General features: G+C 49.5%; 6 protein-coding genes across 6 annotated transcripts; 3 read left to right on the top strand and 3 right to left on the bottom strand.

The window, feature by feature from the left end:
* The first annotated feature begins 134 nt into the window (after positions 1 to 134).
* On the top strand, positions 135 to 1,685 carry BDR25DRAFT_110008 (cysteine proteinase). The gene is made up of 5 exons (XM_033683558.1): positions 135 to 432; positions 482 to 496; positions 591 to 660; positions 713 to 1,264; positions 1,371 to 1,685. The coding sequence occupies exons 1-5, from the start codon at positions 351 to 353 to the stop codon at positions 1,459 to 1,461; spliced, it is 810 nt and encodes a 269-aa protein (XP_033551413.1). The 5' UTR covers positions 135 to 350; the 3' UTR covers positions 1,462 to 1,685.
* Positions 1,686 to 2,197: 512 nt separating this feature from the next.
* Positions 2,198 to 6,644, bottom strand: BDR25DRAFT_331995 (putative fatty acid oxygenase PpoC; the record flags this gene model as incomplete). Its single annotated transcript, XM_033692701.1, has 15 exons — positions 2,198 to 2,206; positions 2,541 to 3,128; positions 3,222 to 3,651; positions 3,711 to 3,881; positions 3,936 to 4,213; positions 4,266 to 4,320; positions 4,368 to 4,529; positions 4,581 to 4,791; positions 4,843 to 5,250; positions 5,309 to 5,842; positions 5,905 to 5,932; positions 5,980 to 6,028; positions 6,081 to 6,133; positions 6,183 to 6,227; positions 6,276 to 6,644. The coding sequence occupies 15 exons, from the start codon at positions 6,642 to 6,644 to the stop codon at positions 2,198 to 2,200; spliced, it is 3,390 nt and encodes a 1,129-aa protein (XP_033551412.1).
* Positions 6,645 to 8,652: 2,008 nt separating this feature from the next.
* BDR25DRAFT_331994 (uncharacterized protein) lies at positions 8,653 to 10,786 on the top strand (the record flags this gene model as incomplete). Its single annotated transcript, XM_033692700.1, has 5 exons — positions 8,653 to 8,917; positions 8,973 to 9,010; positions 9,064 to 9,177; positions 9,222 to 9,917; positions 9,968 to 10,786. 5 exons carry the CDS (start codon positions 8,653 to 8,655, stop codon positions 10,784 to 10,786), a joined length of 1,932 nt encoding a protein of 643 aa, XP_033551411.1.
* Positions 10,787 to 11,950: 1,164 nt separating this feature from the next.
* Positions 11,951 to 13,868, bottom strand: BDR25DRAFT_331993 (high-affinity nicotinic acid transporter; the record flags this gene model as incomplete). Its single annotated transcript, XM_033692699.1, has 6 exons — positions 11,951 to 12,389; positions 12,503 to 12,887; positions 12,997 to 13,181; positions 13,249 to 13,469; positions 13,525 to 13,612; positions 13,666 to 13,868. The coding sequence occupies 6 exons, from the start codon at positions 13,866 to 13,868 to the stop codon at positions 11,951 to 11,953; spliced, it is 1,521 nt and encodes a 506-aa protein (XP_033551410.1).
* A 1,797-nt stretch (positions 13,869 to 15,665) lies between these two features.
* On the top strand, positions 15,666 to 16,571 carry BDR25DRAFT_254814 (uncharacterized protein). Its single transcript, XM_033686321.1, has 2 exons — positions 15,666 to 15,944; positions 16,070 to 16,571. The coding sequence occupies exons 1-2, from the start codon at positions 15,763 to 15,765 to the stop codon at positions 16,362 to 16,364; spliced, it is 477 nt and encodes a 158-aa protein (XP_033551409.1). The 5' UTR covers positions 15,666 to 15,762; the 3' UTR covers positions 16,365 to 16,571.
* Positions 16,572 to 16,695: 124 nt separating this feature from the next.
* BDR25DRAFT_214389 (C2 domain-containing protein) lies at positions 16,696 to 18,451 on the bottom strand (the record flags this gene model as incomplete). Its single annotated transcript, XM_033684792.1, has 2 exons — positions 16,696 to 17,719; positions 17,766 to 18,451. 2 exons carry the CDS (start codon positions 18,449 to 18,451, stop codon positions 16,696 to 16,698), a joined length of 1,710 nt encoding a protein of 569 aa, XP_033551408.1.
* Between the last annotated feature and the right edge of the window lie 545 nt (positions 18,452 to 18,996).

The raw sequence follows: 18,996 nt of genomic DNA, 5'->3' as shown, positions 1-18,996 counted from the left end.
CCATTTAACCCATTTGATTGCCATTGACCAATGACAAATGTTAACTGGACGCTGTTTTAGGCGGTGTTTCCTCGGGCGGTCCCAATCAGTGCCGCCTACGTCAATCTATCCCCTGCGTTTCCGCCCCGCGAAGACTCGACGCCACGCCTACCCAGCCCAACCAAAGCCCGCGACTAGGCAGACAGACAACTCCTAACTTGCAGCACAACCAAACTCGCCGCGGTCTTCGGACGCCTTGTCCTCTCCGCGCAACTTCCATCTGCTGCTCGGGTTTCCTTTCTTTCTTCATCCCAGATACTGTCCTGCCAGATCTGTCGGCGAAACGGAGAGGAAGCACCGGAACTGGAGTCATGCCGTCAGTGTCCAACACCATCGATAGGGTGCGCCGCCACTTTGGGGATAACTTGAGTCCTGATGATGCGTATCTAAGCTGTGAGTATCTCTTCTTTGTTAAGTGCGGAGACTAATCCTGAACCAACAGATCATGATGTACGCGGTGCGTGTATGGATTCTGGTCTTGCGCTTGCGCAGGACAACCTCGCATTTGGAATTATTTGTTTTGATGCAGTTACTGACTAGATTATTGCTAGTGACAAAGCTAGACGTGGACAGCATCAAGCACGACTGGTTGACGGACAATGCGATTGCCTTCTGGGAAGAGTATGTCTTTCCTCCCTGCCCCTCCCTATGGCTGACCTAGGCTATGGCCCAGGTACCTTGAGCGCGAAGAGCTATCTCGCGTCCCAGCCGCGCAAATCGTGCTCCTCCGTCCCTCAATGTCATTCATGCTCATGAACACCCCGGACCCACTCACCCTCAAGGAGGTGCTCCCCAACTTCTCCAAAACCACCCACATCTTCCTCCCCATCAACGACAACCGCGATGTCAACCTCGCAGAAGGCGGTTCGCACTGGTCTCTCCTTCTCGTCTCCATCATTGATGGCGTCAGTTTCCACTACGATTCACTGGCACCGTGCAACGACATGGAAGCTCGGAACACATCTGCAAAACTAGAAGTGCTGCTTGGCAAGAAGCTGGGTTTCATCCACATGAGCGATTCGCCGCAACAGGAGAACGGGAGCGATTGTGGGGTATTCGTGTGCTTACTGATGAAGCATCTGCTACTGAAGCGACTCTTGCGCGCGGATGCAAGTAAGAAGATCAGCATGAGTATGTCTGGGCAGAACGTCAATGCGCAGGCGGGACGGAAGACTATGGTCAGGATCATCGATTCTCAAAGGAAGGAAGGCGAGAGGCGGAGGTCGTGAGTCTCCTCACTTTCTTTTCCTTTACGCTCCCAGCTTTCTGCTGATGCCGCATATCTTCGGTTTCGAGTAGTTGAGTTGACTATGTGGCTGACCCGAATTTAGGCGCAGTGTGTCTCCCTGCCGGAAAGATGGACCCAAGTCAAGGAGCCCGCCGCGTATTGGCGAAGAGAACGAGAGCCTAAAGAGTCAGTAGTAATTCCTCCTAGCTTGCAGTGTCGTGCACTAGCATCATAACGATGGCGACGGAGATGGTAGACGGACAGCCATCAACCCAATTATACAAATCTTGGCGCAACGGAACTCGGAGTATCAATTAGTAGTGAAGGAAGGGGAGTTCCCACTAGCGCTTATAGCTTCGGCTGTCTATGTTCCTATGTTCGTATGGCTGGCGTACAGTTAGCGTAGGGGGTGTTCAAGTACCATCACAAAGATAGGGGATGGAGTTTCTACAGGTTTTCTAGAGCTCGTCAAATCGAGCTAGGGGGCTGCCTTGCCTGATTGTGGGTGTTTTTACACCGATTATGATGGATTCTAACATGTATTATGAGCGAGCATCAGCATGGAGACGAGACACATGACAGTTTATACCAGGTGCAATGAAGCAGAGAGATCTTTCTGCCGTATTTCATTACCATTGTACCTTACTTAAAATCTACCGAGCTTACCAGAAACAAATTATCTCTTGGTTTCTTTGAACTATAGTTTTTTTTATAGTGTTTTTTAGTCGTATTGTAACTTACACCCCTATACCTATAAATGGCATTGCGGGTTTCGTGTCATCGTAGATGTTAAAGCTTCTAACTGTACATCATGTTATTACATAAGTAGGACGTGACTGGTATAGAGTTTATCTGCTAAACCTCCAGCTGTAACTAGGGGGAACGTGAACAGAGTTAAGGCTCCTGTCCTAAACTATGGCCAGGCATGTCCTAGTGTAACTAATAAAAGTGCAGCACAGTGTTGGATATGGATTTACTAGCCTAAACTTATAGGATGAAAATACTACGCTGTGCCTACTATAAAGCGACCGTGGAGACGTGACGTGACTTTCATGACCGTCAGTACTAACCTCCCTTCACTGCCCTAGCATTCCCTCCTACTACCTTTCTGTGGCAATTTGGTATTTCAAATTTCATGTCCCACCCACCGACCTCCTCCTCTTCTTGCACTAGTGGTACTTCACTACTTACCCCTTCCATCCCCGACCCCATTACTCACCCCATTCCCGGCCTTCCTCTCCTTCCTCTCCTTCCCCTTCTCCCCTGCTGGCACCCTCGGCACCGCCGGCAAGTCCCCATCCCAACAAACCTGCCACGTCAACGGAAACGGAAAATAACTCCCGTGATCCTCGCGCATATACACATAAAACCCGCCTGGCCTTGGGACTTTCTTCAAGACCCCCTTCTCACCCGGCGCGCGCCGTAGATTTTTAAGCTTGCAAACCGTTTTGAGCATGGTTGTAAGAGCGATCCGGGATGCGTCTTCTCCGAGACAGGCGTGCGGACCGATGCCGTAGTGGATATATGATTCGAGGGGGCGGTCGAGGATGACGGTGTCTGGGGAGGGAAAGAGCGAGGGGTCTCTATTAGCGCCGACGAAGGAGCAGAAGATTTTGGAGCCGGGTTTTATGGGAATGGTGCGGTTGGGGCCGTCGTTGATGGCTATATTGGATGCGGCCGATGGGTTGGAAGGTGCATATTCGCGGTATGAGCCGAAGGTGCCGGCGAGACGAATGCCTTCCATTAGATAGTGTTGGATTAGGTTGTCAGCTTCAGGTGTGTTGAGGTGTGAGAGGCGGTGCAGCTCAGAGAGGTGTTGGGCGTTTTCGGGGAAGAGGTAGAAGTCAAGAGCTTGCGTGAACTGTGGGTATTAGGTGATTATACAGACACCGGTGGATTGACACTGGGAATGGGGGAGAGAGTAAGAAATCGGTGATGGGAAAGGCAGACTTACAACCTGCGCCTGATTCGGCACCATAGCACACGCAACCGGCAACATCTGACTCCAAGCCACTTCCTCCACACTCAACCCGCTCTCCAACAACCGCATAATCATATGCACTCCATAGTCTTTCAAATACATCCTCTGACCTCCCTTAATACTATCCATCGTCTCATCCCAGATACTCGCTAAGAACCCACTCGCCTTGACAGTTTTGACATTCGCTTCAACTAGTTTCCCGAGGGACTTGGAAACCGCGCGAGCGGCTATGTGCAAGGGAAAGGACTTTACAACGTCGAAGTCAAAGAATATGCAGATAAAGATTACAGCGATGGCCATGTACATCTCGTGTTCGGAGAAGATACCGTGAGGCCATTCAGCGGTTTTTAGGGGCAGCGAGAAAATGTTGGATGCGAAGTGGACGTGAGCGAGGTTGCCGACGCTGAGGGGTTGCATTAGTAGGATGTTGTAGAAAGAGGGGAGTGGGCGAAGATGTCGTACTCTCGAGTGATGTCGACGTGATTGGTACCTGCAATCTTGAAGGACTTCTCGTGGAGAAGACGGATCGTGATGTATTCATAGAAGTCCTTGACGGCATTTTGCCAGTTGTCCCGGTACAGAGATTTCGCCATTATTTGGCGCTGCTTTGTGTGGAGAGGCGTATCTCCAGACCTAGATCACAATTAGCCCTGTTGCCATATATGGTTACAATAGGGGTTTAATTACAGCATGAAGAGCGCGCCGCCCTTGCCAAAGAGCTCTTCGGTGGTGGCTCCCCAAGTAACCTTGAAAAGGTCCTGTTGATCGAGCACAGTTTTTGCACCAAGGTAGCTGATGAGGTTAACTCGCGGCTCAATGAATGCAGGACGATCATAAGAGTAATGGCTCTCACGTCCAAGGCTCTTCATGATCTTCCTATTCTCGGATGGAATTGTCATTGGGAAATGAGCGTAGATCGAGTTGGGCTTGAAGTGTTGAGGGAAAGCGCGCAGGAAAAGCTTGTACTGATGTTCATTAAAATGGATAAAAAAAGCAGCAGAATTGCGATAAACTCACGAAAACACAACCTTGCTCGATGCTGAGGTCGTATTGAGCTTCACTGTAACCCCAACTGCAGAATGTTAGCTGGCATTGCTCAATATATGGTTTTAAACTCACTTTGTAAGGTTCTTTGCGTGGTAGTCGATCGTGTAGAATCGATCGCCTCGAACCAAGACGACGGCGTCCGACAGAATGGCTCGAGAAATAGTGAAAGTCGGAGCAATACCAACGCCAGGCACCATAGGTACTTTGGCTTCTTCGGCAACAAGGCCAGGATACCTACAAAATACCATTAGCTATCGAAGCCTTGTCGATGGAAGAAATACTTACATTTCCACAAAGTCTGGATGTTCATAAAGGTGCTTAAGCTGACGCGCGACCTCAGGGTCGGAGTTGATGCTCTCGAACGTGTCGTGAGGCTTAAGCCCGAAGAACTTCCTGAACTCGTTGAGAGTCGCGAGCCCCCATTTTCGAGCTTGCATCATCCCCATGATTTCTACTGCGCGCAGGGCCTTGGGCACGTTGTTGGCCCCGAAAGAACCTGTCTAATGATAAGCGGCTTCAGAATCCAACACTGCGAGATGCAACTTACCAGCACAGTCCTCGATACTATCCACAAGAATTGTGACGAGGTCGTCATCGCTATACTTCCCTTCATATCCACGTTGAAGTCCAGCGAATGGGCGCTTCTGAGGATCAGCATCCAGTTCAGCAACCCATTTGCCAAGGCCCATCATGAGCTCGTGCATTGAGACCTCGGACGCAGGCTTGCCGAACATGTCTCTGTACATGGCCTCCGTCCACTCTTCATCTCGAAGACTAGTGGCCGAGTGCCAGCGATATACCAAGTTGAATTCGGCAGAGACTTGGTTACCGACTCCCCTAGGAGTGCCGTCTTTACCAAAGAGCTTTTCCATATCCACTCGGGGATCGAGAGTCCAAGTGGTGTTGCTTCGATTCAAGTTGACGATTGTTCGGAGATAGTCAAGCAGTGTAATATCTCGATTGATGCGTCAGTGTTAAGGCAGGTGAGTAAGGGGTTTACGGTTAACGCTTACTCATGTACAACCCGCACGTGATGAGTCGTCCAGTCTGGAAGAGATCGTTATCGTACTTCACCCAAGCCTTCTCAGTCGCTTCTCTACTCAGGTTGTCACTAGGCTTAGTGAAACGACCATTCTCGTTGATCATGGCAAGTTGCTCTACCACATAATTATGGAAACGATTGAACATAATCAGCAAGACGCCACATCCAGGAGGGAACCCTAGCATGCGCTGCTCAGAGAAACAGTCAGCTTTCAATTTGCCGTCCTTGAACGTCCTGATATTGTTCTGGTCCTCCTGATTGTCTCCGTAGAGCGGAGAAAGGTCTAGGTATGAGGAAGTCTGAGAGTTGGTGATATCCTTGTGGTCGGTCTGGAAAAGATCGTGTATAATCAAAGACGCCCAGTAGAAAAGGATGCTTGAGACGTTGTTTGGGTGCTTTGTAAACGTGTTCCGTGCAAAGATGCTGTCAAATACAAGCCCGGGATCTGGAAGGGCTCCTGGCTGAATCGTCTTGGGCTGGACACTGCGAGCATAAGGAGTGTTTGCTGGAAGAGTGTTAGTTGGGCTGCAAGAACAATCAAAAGGACATGTCGATGGAGCAACCCACCGGCACCGAGATGAGGAAACATGATATTCTATGGAAGTTAGCTCCGGAACTGGAGGCCAGGCTTGAGTTACCTACGTTGTAAGACCCATCCGCTTGACGGTACGTAAATTTTTCCCCAAGGTACCTTGCTCTCACATTAGATTTGTGCGCATTGGAGAAAAAAGTTTAGTACTTACGATAGAGGTGGGTGTTGGAGAGAGTTCCATAGCTCATTAACGAACGCATTGGTCTAAGGTTAATCAGAGGGAGTAAGTCGTTTAATAAGACTCGTGACTGACCAATTCGACACGGTTCTTCGATAGCGGAGGAAGGCCGCTCACAAGCTAGATATGGTACTTAGTAATGATAAAATTATGTATCGGGGATGATACCTGAATCACACGCTCCATGATATAAGTCTTGTCATCCACGAGCTCCCCTTTGGCCTTGCTCGCAATGACCTCCTTCAAAGCCGCGACATCCTTGAACCCCATCTTCTTGATATCTGCTAAAAGCCCGCTGGGTTCTTCTTTATTGAGATAGGAGCCATCTCCGGTCTGTGTTGGGAGAGGTCTGTGAGATGCGTGGATGATCTGGGCGAACTGTGCAAACGTTGAGCTCACACCCTCCCGTTCGGAGGAGTGATCCACGTGCTCTGGCTCAGACTCCTTGACATTATCATTTTCCTCAGCAAATCCATTTACTTCTCCTTTCTCTTTCTTACGGTCTTTCCGAAACGTTTTAGACAATCTGCGAAGCATTGCGTTTCTTGTATTTGACGAGAAAGTAATAGAAATGAAAAGTGGGGAGAAGATTATTGAAGCGTGCAGCGGGGGATAAAGAGGGCGTGCCAGAAGAAATGAGACTGTTAATACGCCCCATGGTCCACATCATCGGTCGGTACCTCCAGGATCAGCGCCACTCTTACCCTTAGGAGTTTCCCGACCCAGCAGTAAATACTGAACCCTCATTCTATTGAATCCCCCCGGTCCGAGGCAGCTTCGTTTCGGCAATCTGAGACAATGCAACTGGAATTTGAAGACATGATATTGCATGATGCAACTGATGATAATCATGATGGAAGTGGCTGGCTGAGCATAGCACGAACACAATAGATGTTGCAACCCAATACGGCCTTCGATCCACAGTTTGTGAAACCAGTTTTAAAGGTGCATATCAGCTTCCTTACCCATGGGAATGCCCCGGCCAGCTACCTATCCGAAAGCACAAGTCGTGCAATCTCTGCCATTCGTCCATCGTTGATATGGTAAATTATTGTGAAGGGCTCGAACCAGGAATACTGGCATAATGAAGCCTATATTCAAGACAGGGCAAGGAATGGCAAACACACTGAGGTCCGTCAGTCCTGCATATCGTCAGGAAGCCCTGCTCCCTGAAGCTAAGACTTAACCCCCAAAAAATAGATGGAGTGTGATGAGAAGGGCATAGCTACGGGAACTAGGAAAAGTAAAGCGGATCATCGCGTCCGATGAAGCATTGTTGGATGAAAGCGAAGGATTACTGCAGTCGGCAATCAGGAAACGCACATCGAGGGGTCAATGCGTAGGCGTGGCTTGTTCAAATACGCCAATAGCCAACACATGCTGCTTGTTCTGCCAGTACAATAAAATGTGCATGCGAGATGCAGCAGATGGTCACTCTGAACCCGGGGTCTCCACTCGGGCTGCAGCGATTGGATCGGATGAGAAACCAGCGATTTGGTGGAAAACGAGAGTACTTGGGAGGTTGTTGCAGATCTGGTGCCATCACTTCGCTGTAGCAGGGACGCAGCACCTTCGACAGAGACAAATCGAGCGTAGAGAGGACGAAGATGAGAATCGACAAAGGGTACAAGAACGGGCTGTTATTGACGTTAGTCGAAGGAAGCGAAGGATAGGAACGGACCGAGGCACCGACAATGACTCTTACCAGGGTTTTGTTCAGGGATGATGTATGCTTTTCTCAACCTCACACTTCACAGACAGCCAAATGCCCACCTCTCATCTCTTTCGAACGATGTCACTAACGCATTGCATCGCCAATTGATGCACAGCTCGCGTTATTGTTGCGCCCACTACCCGAGTCACGCATTGTTCCACCGTCTGGGAACCGTTCCCGTCCCACCTTTGCAGTACTCAATCATCCTAGCCGAACCTACTCACACCTCTTGCATACTGCAACCTCTGACATCAAGCAATTAACAGAGCCAGGCCGATCATCAAACTCTCAATAATAACACTCACTCACAAGTCCCACTCCAACGTTGCGCAAAAGGCGGGGAATGCACCTGCCCAAGCCCTCAATGGAGCGCCACTAGATAACAGTTGCTTGGCTTTCTGTCAGCTGGGAGCTCAATAATAAGCAGAGAAGAATGGCCATGGTGGGTTGGATGGGAGTTGAGGTCAATTTCCTTATTTGGAAAATTGCGGGTTGAACAGAGATGCTCGATCCATATTGCTCCATGATTTTCGCTAACCTGGTAGTTGCTGATCACTTACAAGCTTCCGGTAGCAATCGGCATTTGTAAGGGATCTGCGTGCTTGTCATTCCTTGTCTGTTAGGAGAATACTTCTCCAGCCGCTAAGTCCCCGCGCACCTCCCCTAGACCTTCACATTCGCTTCTTGACATCGCCGTTGCGGCAAGCTTGTTCCCCATACATTCTTGTCTCTTACCGGGGAGTCTACCTTCGACCCCTTAAGATGGCTCCTCAAAACCTCGATCTTTCTAGCACTTCATTTGAAGAGCATCAACAAATCCAGCAGGAAGAGATGGAGTCCGTCATTACTGTGCAGCGACACCAAAGAAGGAAGAAGTTCATCCTCTGCTTTGACGGAACTGGAAATAAATTCTCCGGTACTGATGCAGATTCAAACATTCTCAAGATTTACCGTATGTTGGATCGCAACGATAATGACCAATTCCACTATTATCAGCCAGGAATTGGAACATATGTTATTACCAAATCATTGTCGCATACCAGTCGCTTTGACAGGCTGAAATCCTGGTACCAGAAGGCTAAAGACAGCGCGGTAGGTATGTTGGACACTTCATCCTTGATCTGGCATCACATTAATCGCTAGTAAACTAGGTACTTCATTCGACGCACATGTGATGGGAGGGTATAAGGCGAGTATAATGCTTCTCAGCCCCAACGGCTGCGCTAATAAGACGCTCGGTAGTTCTTAATGCGATACTATTTACCTGGGGATGACATATATCTCTTCGGGTTCTCCCGTGGTGCATACACTGCTCGGTTCCTCGCTGAGATGTTGGATCATGTTGGCCTTCTATCAGTAAGTAGATCTACTTCGTTACGGCCCACGACTAACCAAAGCAGGCTGGAAATGAGGAGATGTGCAGTTTTGCTTGGAAGACATTCCAGAAATGGCAATGCCGCCAAGAACGCAGCGCCGAAGAAAAAGCACAGAAGAAGTACCTCCTAGACTTTATGTGCGCATTCAGGGAAACCTTCAGCCGGCCTGTCCGTCGCATACGCTTCCTTGGTCTTTTCGACACAGTAAACAGCGTGCCGAAGTTCGAGAATGCATGGATGCAGAGAAGCAAGTTTCCATACACAGCTCGAAGCTCTGCCAAGGTCATTCGCCATGCTGTCGCAATTGATGAGCGCCGAGCGAAATTTCGACAAGACTTAATCTCGGAGATGAAACCAAACAAATCACACAAGTACAAGCGTCGCTGTAAACATCACTGTTATCTGAGTTCAGGGGGAACTCATGATGCTGAGCATGAAGAGCAAACTAGAGGACGTAAGCCGTCTGACGTGGGCCAGTGGTACCCGTCAGGCAGGCGGGATACGCTGGTAGTCCCTGAGCGGTATCGTGATCACTCAGAAACGGCAGGAATTCGAAACTTAAGTCCTGGGATTTCTCTTTCCGATGTGTCCCATCCGGTATCCGCCGCGTCTTCAATCTCCAATATCTCATTGACAGCAATCCAACGCCACGATGACTCAGACTCAGACGGGGAAGATGAACAAGACATTCAAGAAGTGTGGTTTGCGGGGTGTCACGCTGTAAGCGCCATTTGTCCACTGCTCCTCCAAGACCCCACTAATAATGATAGGATATTGGAGGTGGTTGGCCTCTTGGCCCGGGAGAAGACTCCGCCCTAAGCCATGTTCCTCTTGTCTGGATGGTTCGTGAGGCTCAACGTGCAGGTCTCTCCTTCGACAACGTCAAACTCCGCATACTTAATTGCAGCCATGAGGAACCCACTCAAGAACCCGAGCCACAACGTGCAACTCTTTATCCGGTGCCGACAATCGAAATTGATCCGGCCTCTCCCAGCCCCGAACGTGAAGTGTCCACGCTCGGCTATCGACTAGGCGAGCCCACCATCAGGGTCAGTGAAGAAGAGAGTACCTTAGCTACGCATCATCATCGCTGGCACAACACCAATTTCCACAGGATTCTGCGCGATGCTGCTACCTGCGGTAAAATCCACGATGTGCTCCAATTTCACAACGGTGCCTCCAAGCTTTCGGTCATTTCCTGGAACATTATGGAATACCTTCCCTTCCGACGTATGGACTTGCAAGAAGACGGGTCTTGGAAAAGCATAACCTGGCCATTACCTAAAGGTGAAGTTCGCGACATTCCCGAAAGCGCAGTAATCCATTCTAGCGTCATTAGAAGAATGGAAGCAGATTCGGGTTATAGACCAGGGAACTTGATTGTTGGAGGGGGAGGGAGAGGGGTAAGGAAGGCACCAAATGAACTTGGCATGGGAAAATGGCGGGTTCATAGAGAAGAACATGATGCAATCGGAGAAGTCTACATACGTGCCGAGCCGCCCGAGAGGAGGAAGACGAATGGAGAGGGTATGAGGCCTTTGTGTCTTGCCCCAAATGGGCCGCAAGGGATGTTCCTTGGTGCGAGGTAGTCGGTTCTTTCCGTCTCTTCCTCCTGCTTGCATAATGCTTGAGGCTTATTCCACTCATCTCCCTACCATAGCATGATTATACAGTATCTCTTCACTCCAAGTCAAGTTCTACACAGTGTGGCTATCGGTTGCTCGCAGAAGTAAAGTCGTGCTCTCCTCAGGTCGCCGCGCGCGAAGGAGGACAGCCGATATTCGAAATACACGCATCAGCCCATACAATCCAGCACATCAGAAATATTCTACGCGTGCTCTTAATGCATTCTGTTTCCATTTCCAAACAACCTCATGCGATCCACTTTTAGCAGACGAAGACACGATATCGAGTCAGCAAACTCTGATATTAAACAAGCGAAGGCATATCAATTTCACCCAACAAAGCCTGCCAGGATTCCAAGGACGAGCCGGCTGAACCAAAGCTATCCCAAGTGAGCCATTAACATGTTATAACTTCAGGGTTTCCCAATAGCGTAGGTCTAAATAGTGATCCTAACTCATGCGCCTTAGTCTAGTGCTCTCATATCGTTCTCGCATCCCATATCCAACATACTCAACGTCTTGTGATTTCGAATCACGCTCGCATTGCCCAGTGTTCCGCAGGTCTCCTAAGTCCCGAACGAAAGCACTTTCCACATACAAGGGCACAAACTTCGTTTACCGCTACACGCTTCAACCATGTCCAGGAGGTGTATAGAATGGATAGAATGCAATACAGATGCTAGTAAGCCCATAATTATGGAATTAGGCATGCGGAAGCATCCTAGCTCTCAACAATTGAGGCGGGTAAGGCTCTAGACACCAGCTGCATGATGGTAAACCTACCATGTAACGCTTAAATCTGTTATAAAATCAAACAACAATAATCAATAGGGCCGTCTTCAAGTCAGGAAGGATACAACAAGACCCTAAGCCAGATCTACTATAACTGAACCTGTATCTAAAGACGCTTGATAAGTTATTTGACTAAATAGCCTCGTCCATACAGCAAAGCGAAGCAAGCAGCACATCTGCGCTTTGCATTGCTATACCCTATTCTATAAGAATTGCCTAGTCTCTATTAATAGTGGCTCCCCTAGCAATCCTTCAGCCGGAATCTCGTTTAGGAGGGAAAGGATCAGGGCTGCCAGGAGAGCAGGAAAAAAGACCCGAGAAGACTCTATAACGCAACTAGATAGTATACCGGAAAAAGCCAGCAGAATCCCCTAATTCACGCTGCGCAAACATGTCCGCCACTGGCCAGCAACTTCCATGGTTGACCCTGGCATCCTCATGATCGCGTTTTCGATTCTCGCGGCGGAGCCAATGTCTCATGAAAACTGACAGAATTGTGGACATAGCGAGGAGACCGATGACTGTGCCGTGTCCACGTTCATATTTTGGAGCATCATAGACAGTGTATGTAAATCCAGAGAGCACGCCACCAAGGTTGCCAAAGCCAACTTGCATAGCGATGCCGACAGCGCGTTTGGTAGATCCGCCGATATTATTACCATTCCAAGCAACGCATTGTGGAACGTTGGGGTAAATGCCGGCGGCGGCGAAGAAAGTACCGAGGTATTTGACATTGTGCGATGACGAGGCGATTTGAAGGATGAAACCAATGATGCTGTGGTGTAGGGATTAGTGATCTGTATATTGGGCAGGTGATGTCAGGAGAAGCGGTGAGCGTTGAAGGAGGCACAAGGCTAAAATAGTTGAGAAAGGAAAGGTCGGACTTGCGCCAATAGGTTGAATCCGATCATGTAGATACCCCTCTGACAATGCTTATCCGCAGCCCAACCTCCAGCGATGCAGAATAAGCAGGCCACAACATATGGAGGTACGGTCATCAGCTGCGCAGCGTTGTCTTTGTAACCAAGACCTTTGATGATGGTTGGCATGAACAGTGAGAATGAGTAGAGCGGGGAGAATATTCCGATGGTGATGAACATGTGGACCCATATTTTCCAGTCGCATACGGCGTCAGTGAAGTACTTAAACTGGTACTTGTCATCGAGGTATCGATTATCGACTTCCAAACGGCGCTTCACTTCGTGACGCTCAACTGGAGTGAGAAACTTAGCCGTATCAGGGTAGTCGTGCATGACAAAGTATGCGACGATTGCTGAAATCACATGTGTTAGCTCGAGGTGCGCCGTTGATTGTGCAACGCATTTATTGAAAGAACACGCTACACAGAAAAGCCACGAGGGGTCGAGGACAGTAAGACACACCAATTAGCACAGTAATAGCTCCTTCGATGATGAAGATCCAAGACCAACCACTAAGATCATGGTGGCCATTCAGTTCGACAATAGCACGGGCGAGCAACCCTCCGAAGGCGCCTGCAGCAGTGGCAGCAGAGAAGAAGATGGCCATACGGAGACCACATTCGTGGCGCTGGTACCACATGGTGATACTGTGTGTGTAATGTTAATATCTTATTTCCTAGATTGAAACCCGGATTTTGGTTTGTGTAAACTTACTAGAAGGTGATGCCTGGGAATAGTCCACCCTCAGCGACACCGAGAGCGGCACGAATAGCTAGCAGTCCACGGTAACTCCTGACCACGCCCATAAGGCAGCACATGGTTCCCCAGGCTACCATAATGGTCGGAATCCAAATGCTCGGTCGGAGACGTTTCATCATCAAGTTAGATGGAATTTCTGCGAGAACGTAGAACGGGAAGAATATGGCCAGAGCATTCTATTTCGTGGTTAGCAGCTGGAGCATTCCGAAGAAGGCGAATGTTTTCTCTCACATTGTATTGGAGACCCTCCATCTTGAGGTCCTTTTCAAGACCAGCCAAGCGGGCATTACCAATGTTAGAGCGATCAAGGAAACTCAGCCTAGGGGAATTTCAGCCAGCGTAACATAAAAAGCATCGTGAGGAATGACTTACAGATATAGGAGGGCCAGGAACGGAATCAGGCAATAGTCAATCTTTCGGCGGAGCCGACGTGTAGTTTTTTGATTAAACCCAAGAGCGATTGGATCTACAGAACACATCCCGTCGAAGCTGGTCTCAGCTACCTTCGGGTGGTCCGAAGGACTGATATTGCCCTCCTCTGGTAGGAACGGAAGTGGTTTTTGCGGAAGCTCCATGTTAGGTTGGTACGGGATTTTGAAGCGTTATGTTGAGGTGTTGTGTGAGTGTCGAGTAATGTAGTAAGGAGAGTGTGGTATTGATATGTCGGTGAGCTCGCTCACGGGTGATTTATACACCAGCAGAAGCTTGGCAGGAAAAAAGTGATCACCTTAGTCCCGAGAATCGATTTGGGGTTCTGGACACGCCGAGCGATGAGTCGGTAGGCCCTTAATGAGCAGGGTCTGTAATTGGACGGTGAAGATATGTCACTGGGCTGCTAGCCATGGGATTGTTTAGGCGTCGTTACAGAAGGACTGTATTGAGTGTTCTCTCCATTTTTGATGAAATTTTGCGTGGTCTGAGGCTCAAGTCCGCAACTATGCAGTCTCCCGCGCTGCCAACGGGGCGGGCAGATGCTGATGTAGGGAACGGCTCAAGGGATGAAAAGGGCGTACAAGAACGGGTGTTGTACTTTGTCACCGTGCCACTCAAATTTTGTCTGTACAAGACTCGGCTCAAGGTTCTCCAAAGTCCGAGTCTATGAGCAATAACAAAATGCTTCTGCCTAGCTCAATTAGCAATGGTATACATGGAAACGAGGATGGCACATAGCTACCTTTCACCCATATACTCCGAGATACTTGAAGCTTGCTTGCTGAGACCTCTTTAGAAAATCATCACTAGTGCTAGCGCACCACGTGATTAAAGGATTTCCTTGAGTGCCTCCCGTCTTGCATGTTTGCGCAATTCTCCGATCTGATCAAGCTGGCAATCATATTTCTATCCTTCTCGCGGTCTGACAGTTGAATGTTTTCCAGGTACCATCAATGCTGCATGACCTCATTCTGTTCCGACTCCTGGCGAGCAGTTTTCAGCAGCACCTGCATGCATGACTTCCACAGCCGACAAAGCAAGCACCTCGCAGCCGCCCGAGTCTCTACCGACATTAGGTCCCAAACCAATGGGCTGCTTCCAACGTGCCTCAATCGAAGAATGCTGATACATCTGACATGGGCGTACCTTGCGTTGCCATGGGCCACAGAGATGTCCTTGTGTCGCACCAAGGCCTCCTGAGAGCTTGCTCATTTGCTCCTTTCCGGATACCTGGTTGACGGAAGGTTGCACTTGGCTCCATTCATGGATAGCTTGGGCCATTGTAAAGGGATATTTGTTCATGGGGTTCTTACTTCTCTGAAAAGGGCATTGCGATGTGGTACTGAATACTGTTGAGATTGATGAAAGCGTGGTACCTCTAGAGAAGGGAGTCGAGAAAGGAAAAGTACACGCATTATGCGCAGCGGGGATACAAAGATGGCTATGTTAAACCGCGATGCTGTACGGAGGAGCTATTGAATGGTGACTTGGTAAGGAGATGAGGTCTGATGAATAACGACAGGCACGCTTCAATTCGGGGTTTCCACGCGCTCGCAGACAAGGCCCATTTCCAGAAGCCTGCCGTTTTCGGAAGGTCGTATTTTCCATCGCTAATAGTAGAAGTTGCCCACAGAAACAAGTGCAAGCCTTTGAATTGAGGATAAAGTCAAACGAGTGTTCATACCGAATTCTCCTTAGGCTTCCAAGCCACTTCGAAAGCAGTTAGCCCACGCGGCGCGGATTAGACACTCCCACACGGTCGACATTAAAACCTCTTACAATCTAGGATGTGGAAGCCAACCCTGAAAGTAAATCGTGCTGTGGCATATGGAGGGAAACCTCCTGTGGAGAGGTCATCGTATCCGCGTCCAATTCCGTCACACGTCGGTCATGGGGTTCCGATCAACTCCGCACCTTGCATCACGCTCTATTACTCTATACTACTCACTACTCAGAAACCCATCTGATCTTCCAAGGCCGAATTCCTTCAAGGCACCCTCTCCCTCTTCCCTGCGTGTAGTCCATTCCACCTTTAAAATGGCAGTCAACATGCACGACCACCTCGCAATCCGCAACGTCCTCTCGCGCTACTGCGAAGCGCTGGACACCAAGATCTTCGACCTGCTCGACAAAGTCTTTGTGCCCGGCGTTGTCGCAAACTATCCCTTCAACACTGACATGAAGGGCGTGGATACTGTTAGAGATGCTATTATAAAAAGGTAAACCTCAACCTGGCCCTATCTGTCCCTACCCTGCCCCTGGCGGCTTCCAATTGAAACAAAGTCACACGCACATCACGTTAGTTAGACGTTCACCAGCATCCCCTAATAATGGATATATATAGGCTAGGCCCAATTCGCACACATCACGACCTAACTACCCAAACAATTATATTCGGCCAAGACGGCAAGACGGCAAACGCAGTCACCTACTTCATCGGCAATCATCTAGGTCAGGGGCCCCATCAAGGCAAAGTGCTCTCCGCATACGGCCGCTATGTCGACGAGCTTGTTTGTTTCGATGCGAAAGACGGCGACTACGAGGGTGTGCAAGGCGCCAGCGGGATTTGGCGCATCAAGAGGAGGACGGTGTTATTCTCAGGACGGATCGGTGATGAGAAAATTATGAGTGAGTATTGAAGCGCTAGTTGCTCGCTTGTGGGAGTGAGGGGATTGGGTTTATTTGTATTTATTTGATACAGTGTGATGGGATTAAAGAGACGCTGTGAAGCGAAGCTACGCATTAAGACTGGGCTTGTAGGTAGCCGGAGGAAAGATGCAAGTGATGCGCATTGCCAATGAAATCGCGGGTATCGCAGAGAAGGAAATGTCCAAAGAAAGTCCAAGTCAAGCCAAACTTGTTCATCTGCTACACAATGCTCGCCCAAACAAATCTTCCAAGAAAGCCCGCAAAATAAACGCACTAAATGAAAACTAGACATTGAAGAGAAAAAGAACCTCTCTAGATATACTACCTTGAATCCTCCTTCTTCTCTTTAGAAGTTGAAGCCTCTCCCGCTTGTTCATGGTTTTCCCTCGCCGTCTTAACAGCCTCATCATCCTGCCCAGGCTGGTGTTTTGAACCTCTCCATCCCTCGCGATTTTTACTGGGTTTATAATCTTTCAAATGGAACTTTGCTGCATCTATCTTCGCACCTGCCTCTCTCTTTATTGTGTGTCTGAGGTGTCGCTCCGACATCTGACCAGCCTGCTCCATACGGTCTAACTCCTCAACGTCACTACTACTCATTGAGCTCGTGCGGGATATCTGTGTGTAGACAATATGATCACCCTCCTTCTTCTTCCGCTCGCGCTGCTGCTCCTTCATCTCGCCCATTTTCTCCTCATCCGCTTGGCAATCTAGAGTGATGACATGGAGACCCGGGAAGTTATGTTCAAAGAAGGTTTTTAGCTCCGGGAGAAGCTTGGCGTTCGGCCTGTACGTGCCGGAGTCATTGTCGATCACTAGCTCATAGTACCCTGGGTCTTTCTTCGGCTCGTCGTTTGGAGGACCGTCAGAGATCTCGTCTGGAGGATGCGCTTTGTTGTGACCGCCCTCCTCGGGTGGCTCGCGATATTTATGTTTAAGACGCCGGATGAAGAATTCACCAGAAAACGCTATGTACGTGGATACGTCGCTATGCATGGTGTGTTTCGACAACATGTCGATACCGAATTCTTTACCGGTTTCCGTAAAGCGAAAGAGGGAGTCGAGGGTTAGGACGTAAGTAAATATGCGCCCACCTTGATCATGATGCACTAGATCGAGGAACTTCTGTGTGAACTCTCTGCACGGCTCCTGGAACACCTCGTATTCAGTATTGGAATCGAAGTTGTAAACGCGCGCATGCTGGTGGTGTAGCGCTTTCGATAGAATGTAGCCCCTGACGCCCTTAGATGTAAACATTGCCTTTACGAAAGGCTTGAATTCAACATAGCGGTGGTACATGGCATCGGGAACCGGCCCGCGGAGCTGCATTTGGTTCGCTTGGAAACTACATGTTGTTAGGGTCTGCGAGTAAGCTGCTAGTGAGAACATACTTGTATTTCGAAGCCCCGGGTTTGCCAGTCCCCGAACTCTCGTTCTCGCCGGGCGTCTTTTGTCCCAAGATCCGTCCCAGCAGCGGCGAGTAATGTCGTATCCAGTATTGAGGACCAATTGTGTATGCACGCCCACCATTCTCGTCCTGGGTCTTCCCGAGCACCTCAACACTAACCCACAGATGGCCGTTCATGTGCTCGACCTTTCCAAAGCAGACAGCCAAACTGCGCAGCAAATATGCACGCTTGCTTCCCATCCGCTTCTTCACCGGGTACTCTTGATCTTTTATCCCAGGCCAATTCTCATTTATCGGGCCGACATCGACGTGAACATTGCCAAGACGGTCATCGTGATCGGCAGGGTCTTCGTCGTAGATGCGGCACTTCATTTTGAACCCCGAGGATGGGATATTAGCCAATACCCACTCTGTCTCCCATTCTGGATTTGTGTTCTGGCGAATTGTCTTTGTTCGCAATACCAGCGGGGGGTCTTCCTTATGTCGCATCACGAGACCCGTATCTACCTGCGCGAGGATGTAGGGATCGGAGGAGATCGTATTAATGTCTGCGACTGGGAGGTTCGTCGCGCGATGGAAGGTGATCTTGACTGTGTAGCCAGGCGGCGCTCGGGGTATGGGGGTGCTGTCGAATCCGCCAGCTGGGCCCTTTTGTTTCCCCGATTCCATTCGTTGCTTTTGTGGCTTCTCTGAAGGTTGAGCCTGATCGCTGCTGCCCTCCGTCTTGGTCGCGACATAAGGTGTGTTGCCATTGATAGCCGGAGCTTCTTGGTGCTCTTTCTCCTCAGACATTATTGGAAGATGTTGAGTCCAGGGGAATGAGTTGAAGCTTGGGCTGATCGCGGTGGTGCAAGCTGCACTTAAAAGGCGAGAGCCGGAAATGAAAACGCGCAACGCAAAATGGCTGAACAATGGTTCGGCTACATCCAACCAGTGCTAGAGCGTTGCCGACAGGCCGCGACATACGAAAGGCACAGCGACAGTTGGGAGGCTGGGGATAAGGCGGGCGAGAATCAAGGCAGCTGAACCGAAGATCTCCAAGGGTCCCAAGCTAATAAATGCTAAGCTTTGCTAAGCCTCCAGTCCATTGGGACAGTGTGAAAACAAGCAATGAAGTCAAGAACGCCAGAGGACTCGTCGTTGGCGAACTAAGGGTGGACAATGGCCTCCGTTGCTGTGTCTGTCAGGCCATTCGGCCATTGAATTTTCCTGGC

This window comes from Lindgomyces ingoldianus (assembly GCF_010093535.1).
Source record: "Lindgomyces ingoldianus strain ATCC 200398 unplaced genomic scaffold BDR25scaffold_6, whole genome shotgun sequence".
Taxonomy (NCBI): domain Eukaryota; kingdom Fungi; phylum Ascomycota; class Dothideomycetes; order Pleosporales; family Lindgomycetaceae; genus Lindgomyces; species Lindgomyces ingoldianus.
This window is presented reverse-complemented; position numbering and strand designations above follow the sequence as displayed.

Bases quoted from the DNA above. Each gene is read 5' to 3' on its own strand.
- BDR25DRAFT_110008 (XM_033683558.1), top strand. From the start codon at position 351: ATGCCGTCAGTGTCCAACACCATCGATAGGGTGCGCCGCCACTTTGGG. The intron at 661-712 runs GTATGTCTTTCC...GCTATGGCCCAG, and splicing joins GCGATTGCCTTCTGGGAAGA to GTACCTTGAGCGCGAAGAGC. The intron at 1,265-1,370 runs GTGAGTCTCCTC...ACCCGAATTTAG, and splicing joins GAAGGCGAGAGGCGGAGGTC to GCGCAGTGTGTCTCCCTGCC.
- BDR25DRAFT_254814 (XM_033686321.1), top strand. From the start codon at position 15,763: ATGGCAGTCAACATGCACGACCACCTCGCAATCCGCAACGTCCTCTCG. The intron at 15,945-16,069 runs GTAAACCTCAAC...GGATATATATAG, and splicing joins AGAGATGCTATTATAAAAAG to GCTAGGCCCAATTCGCACAC.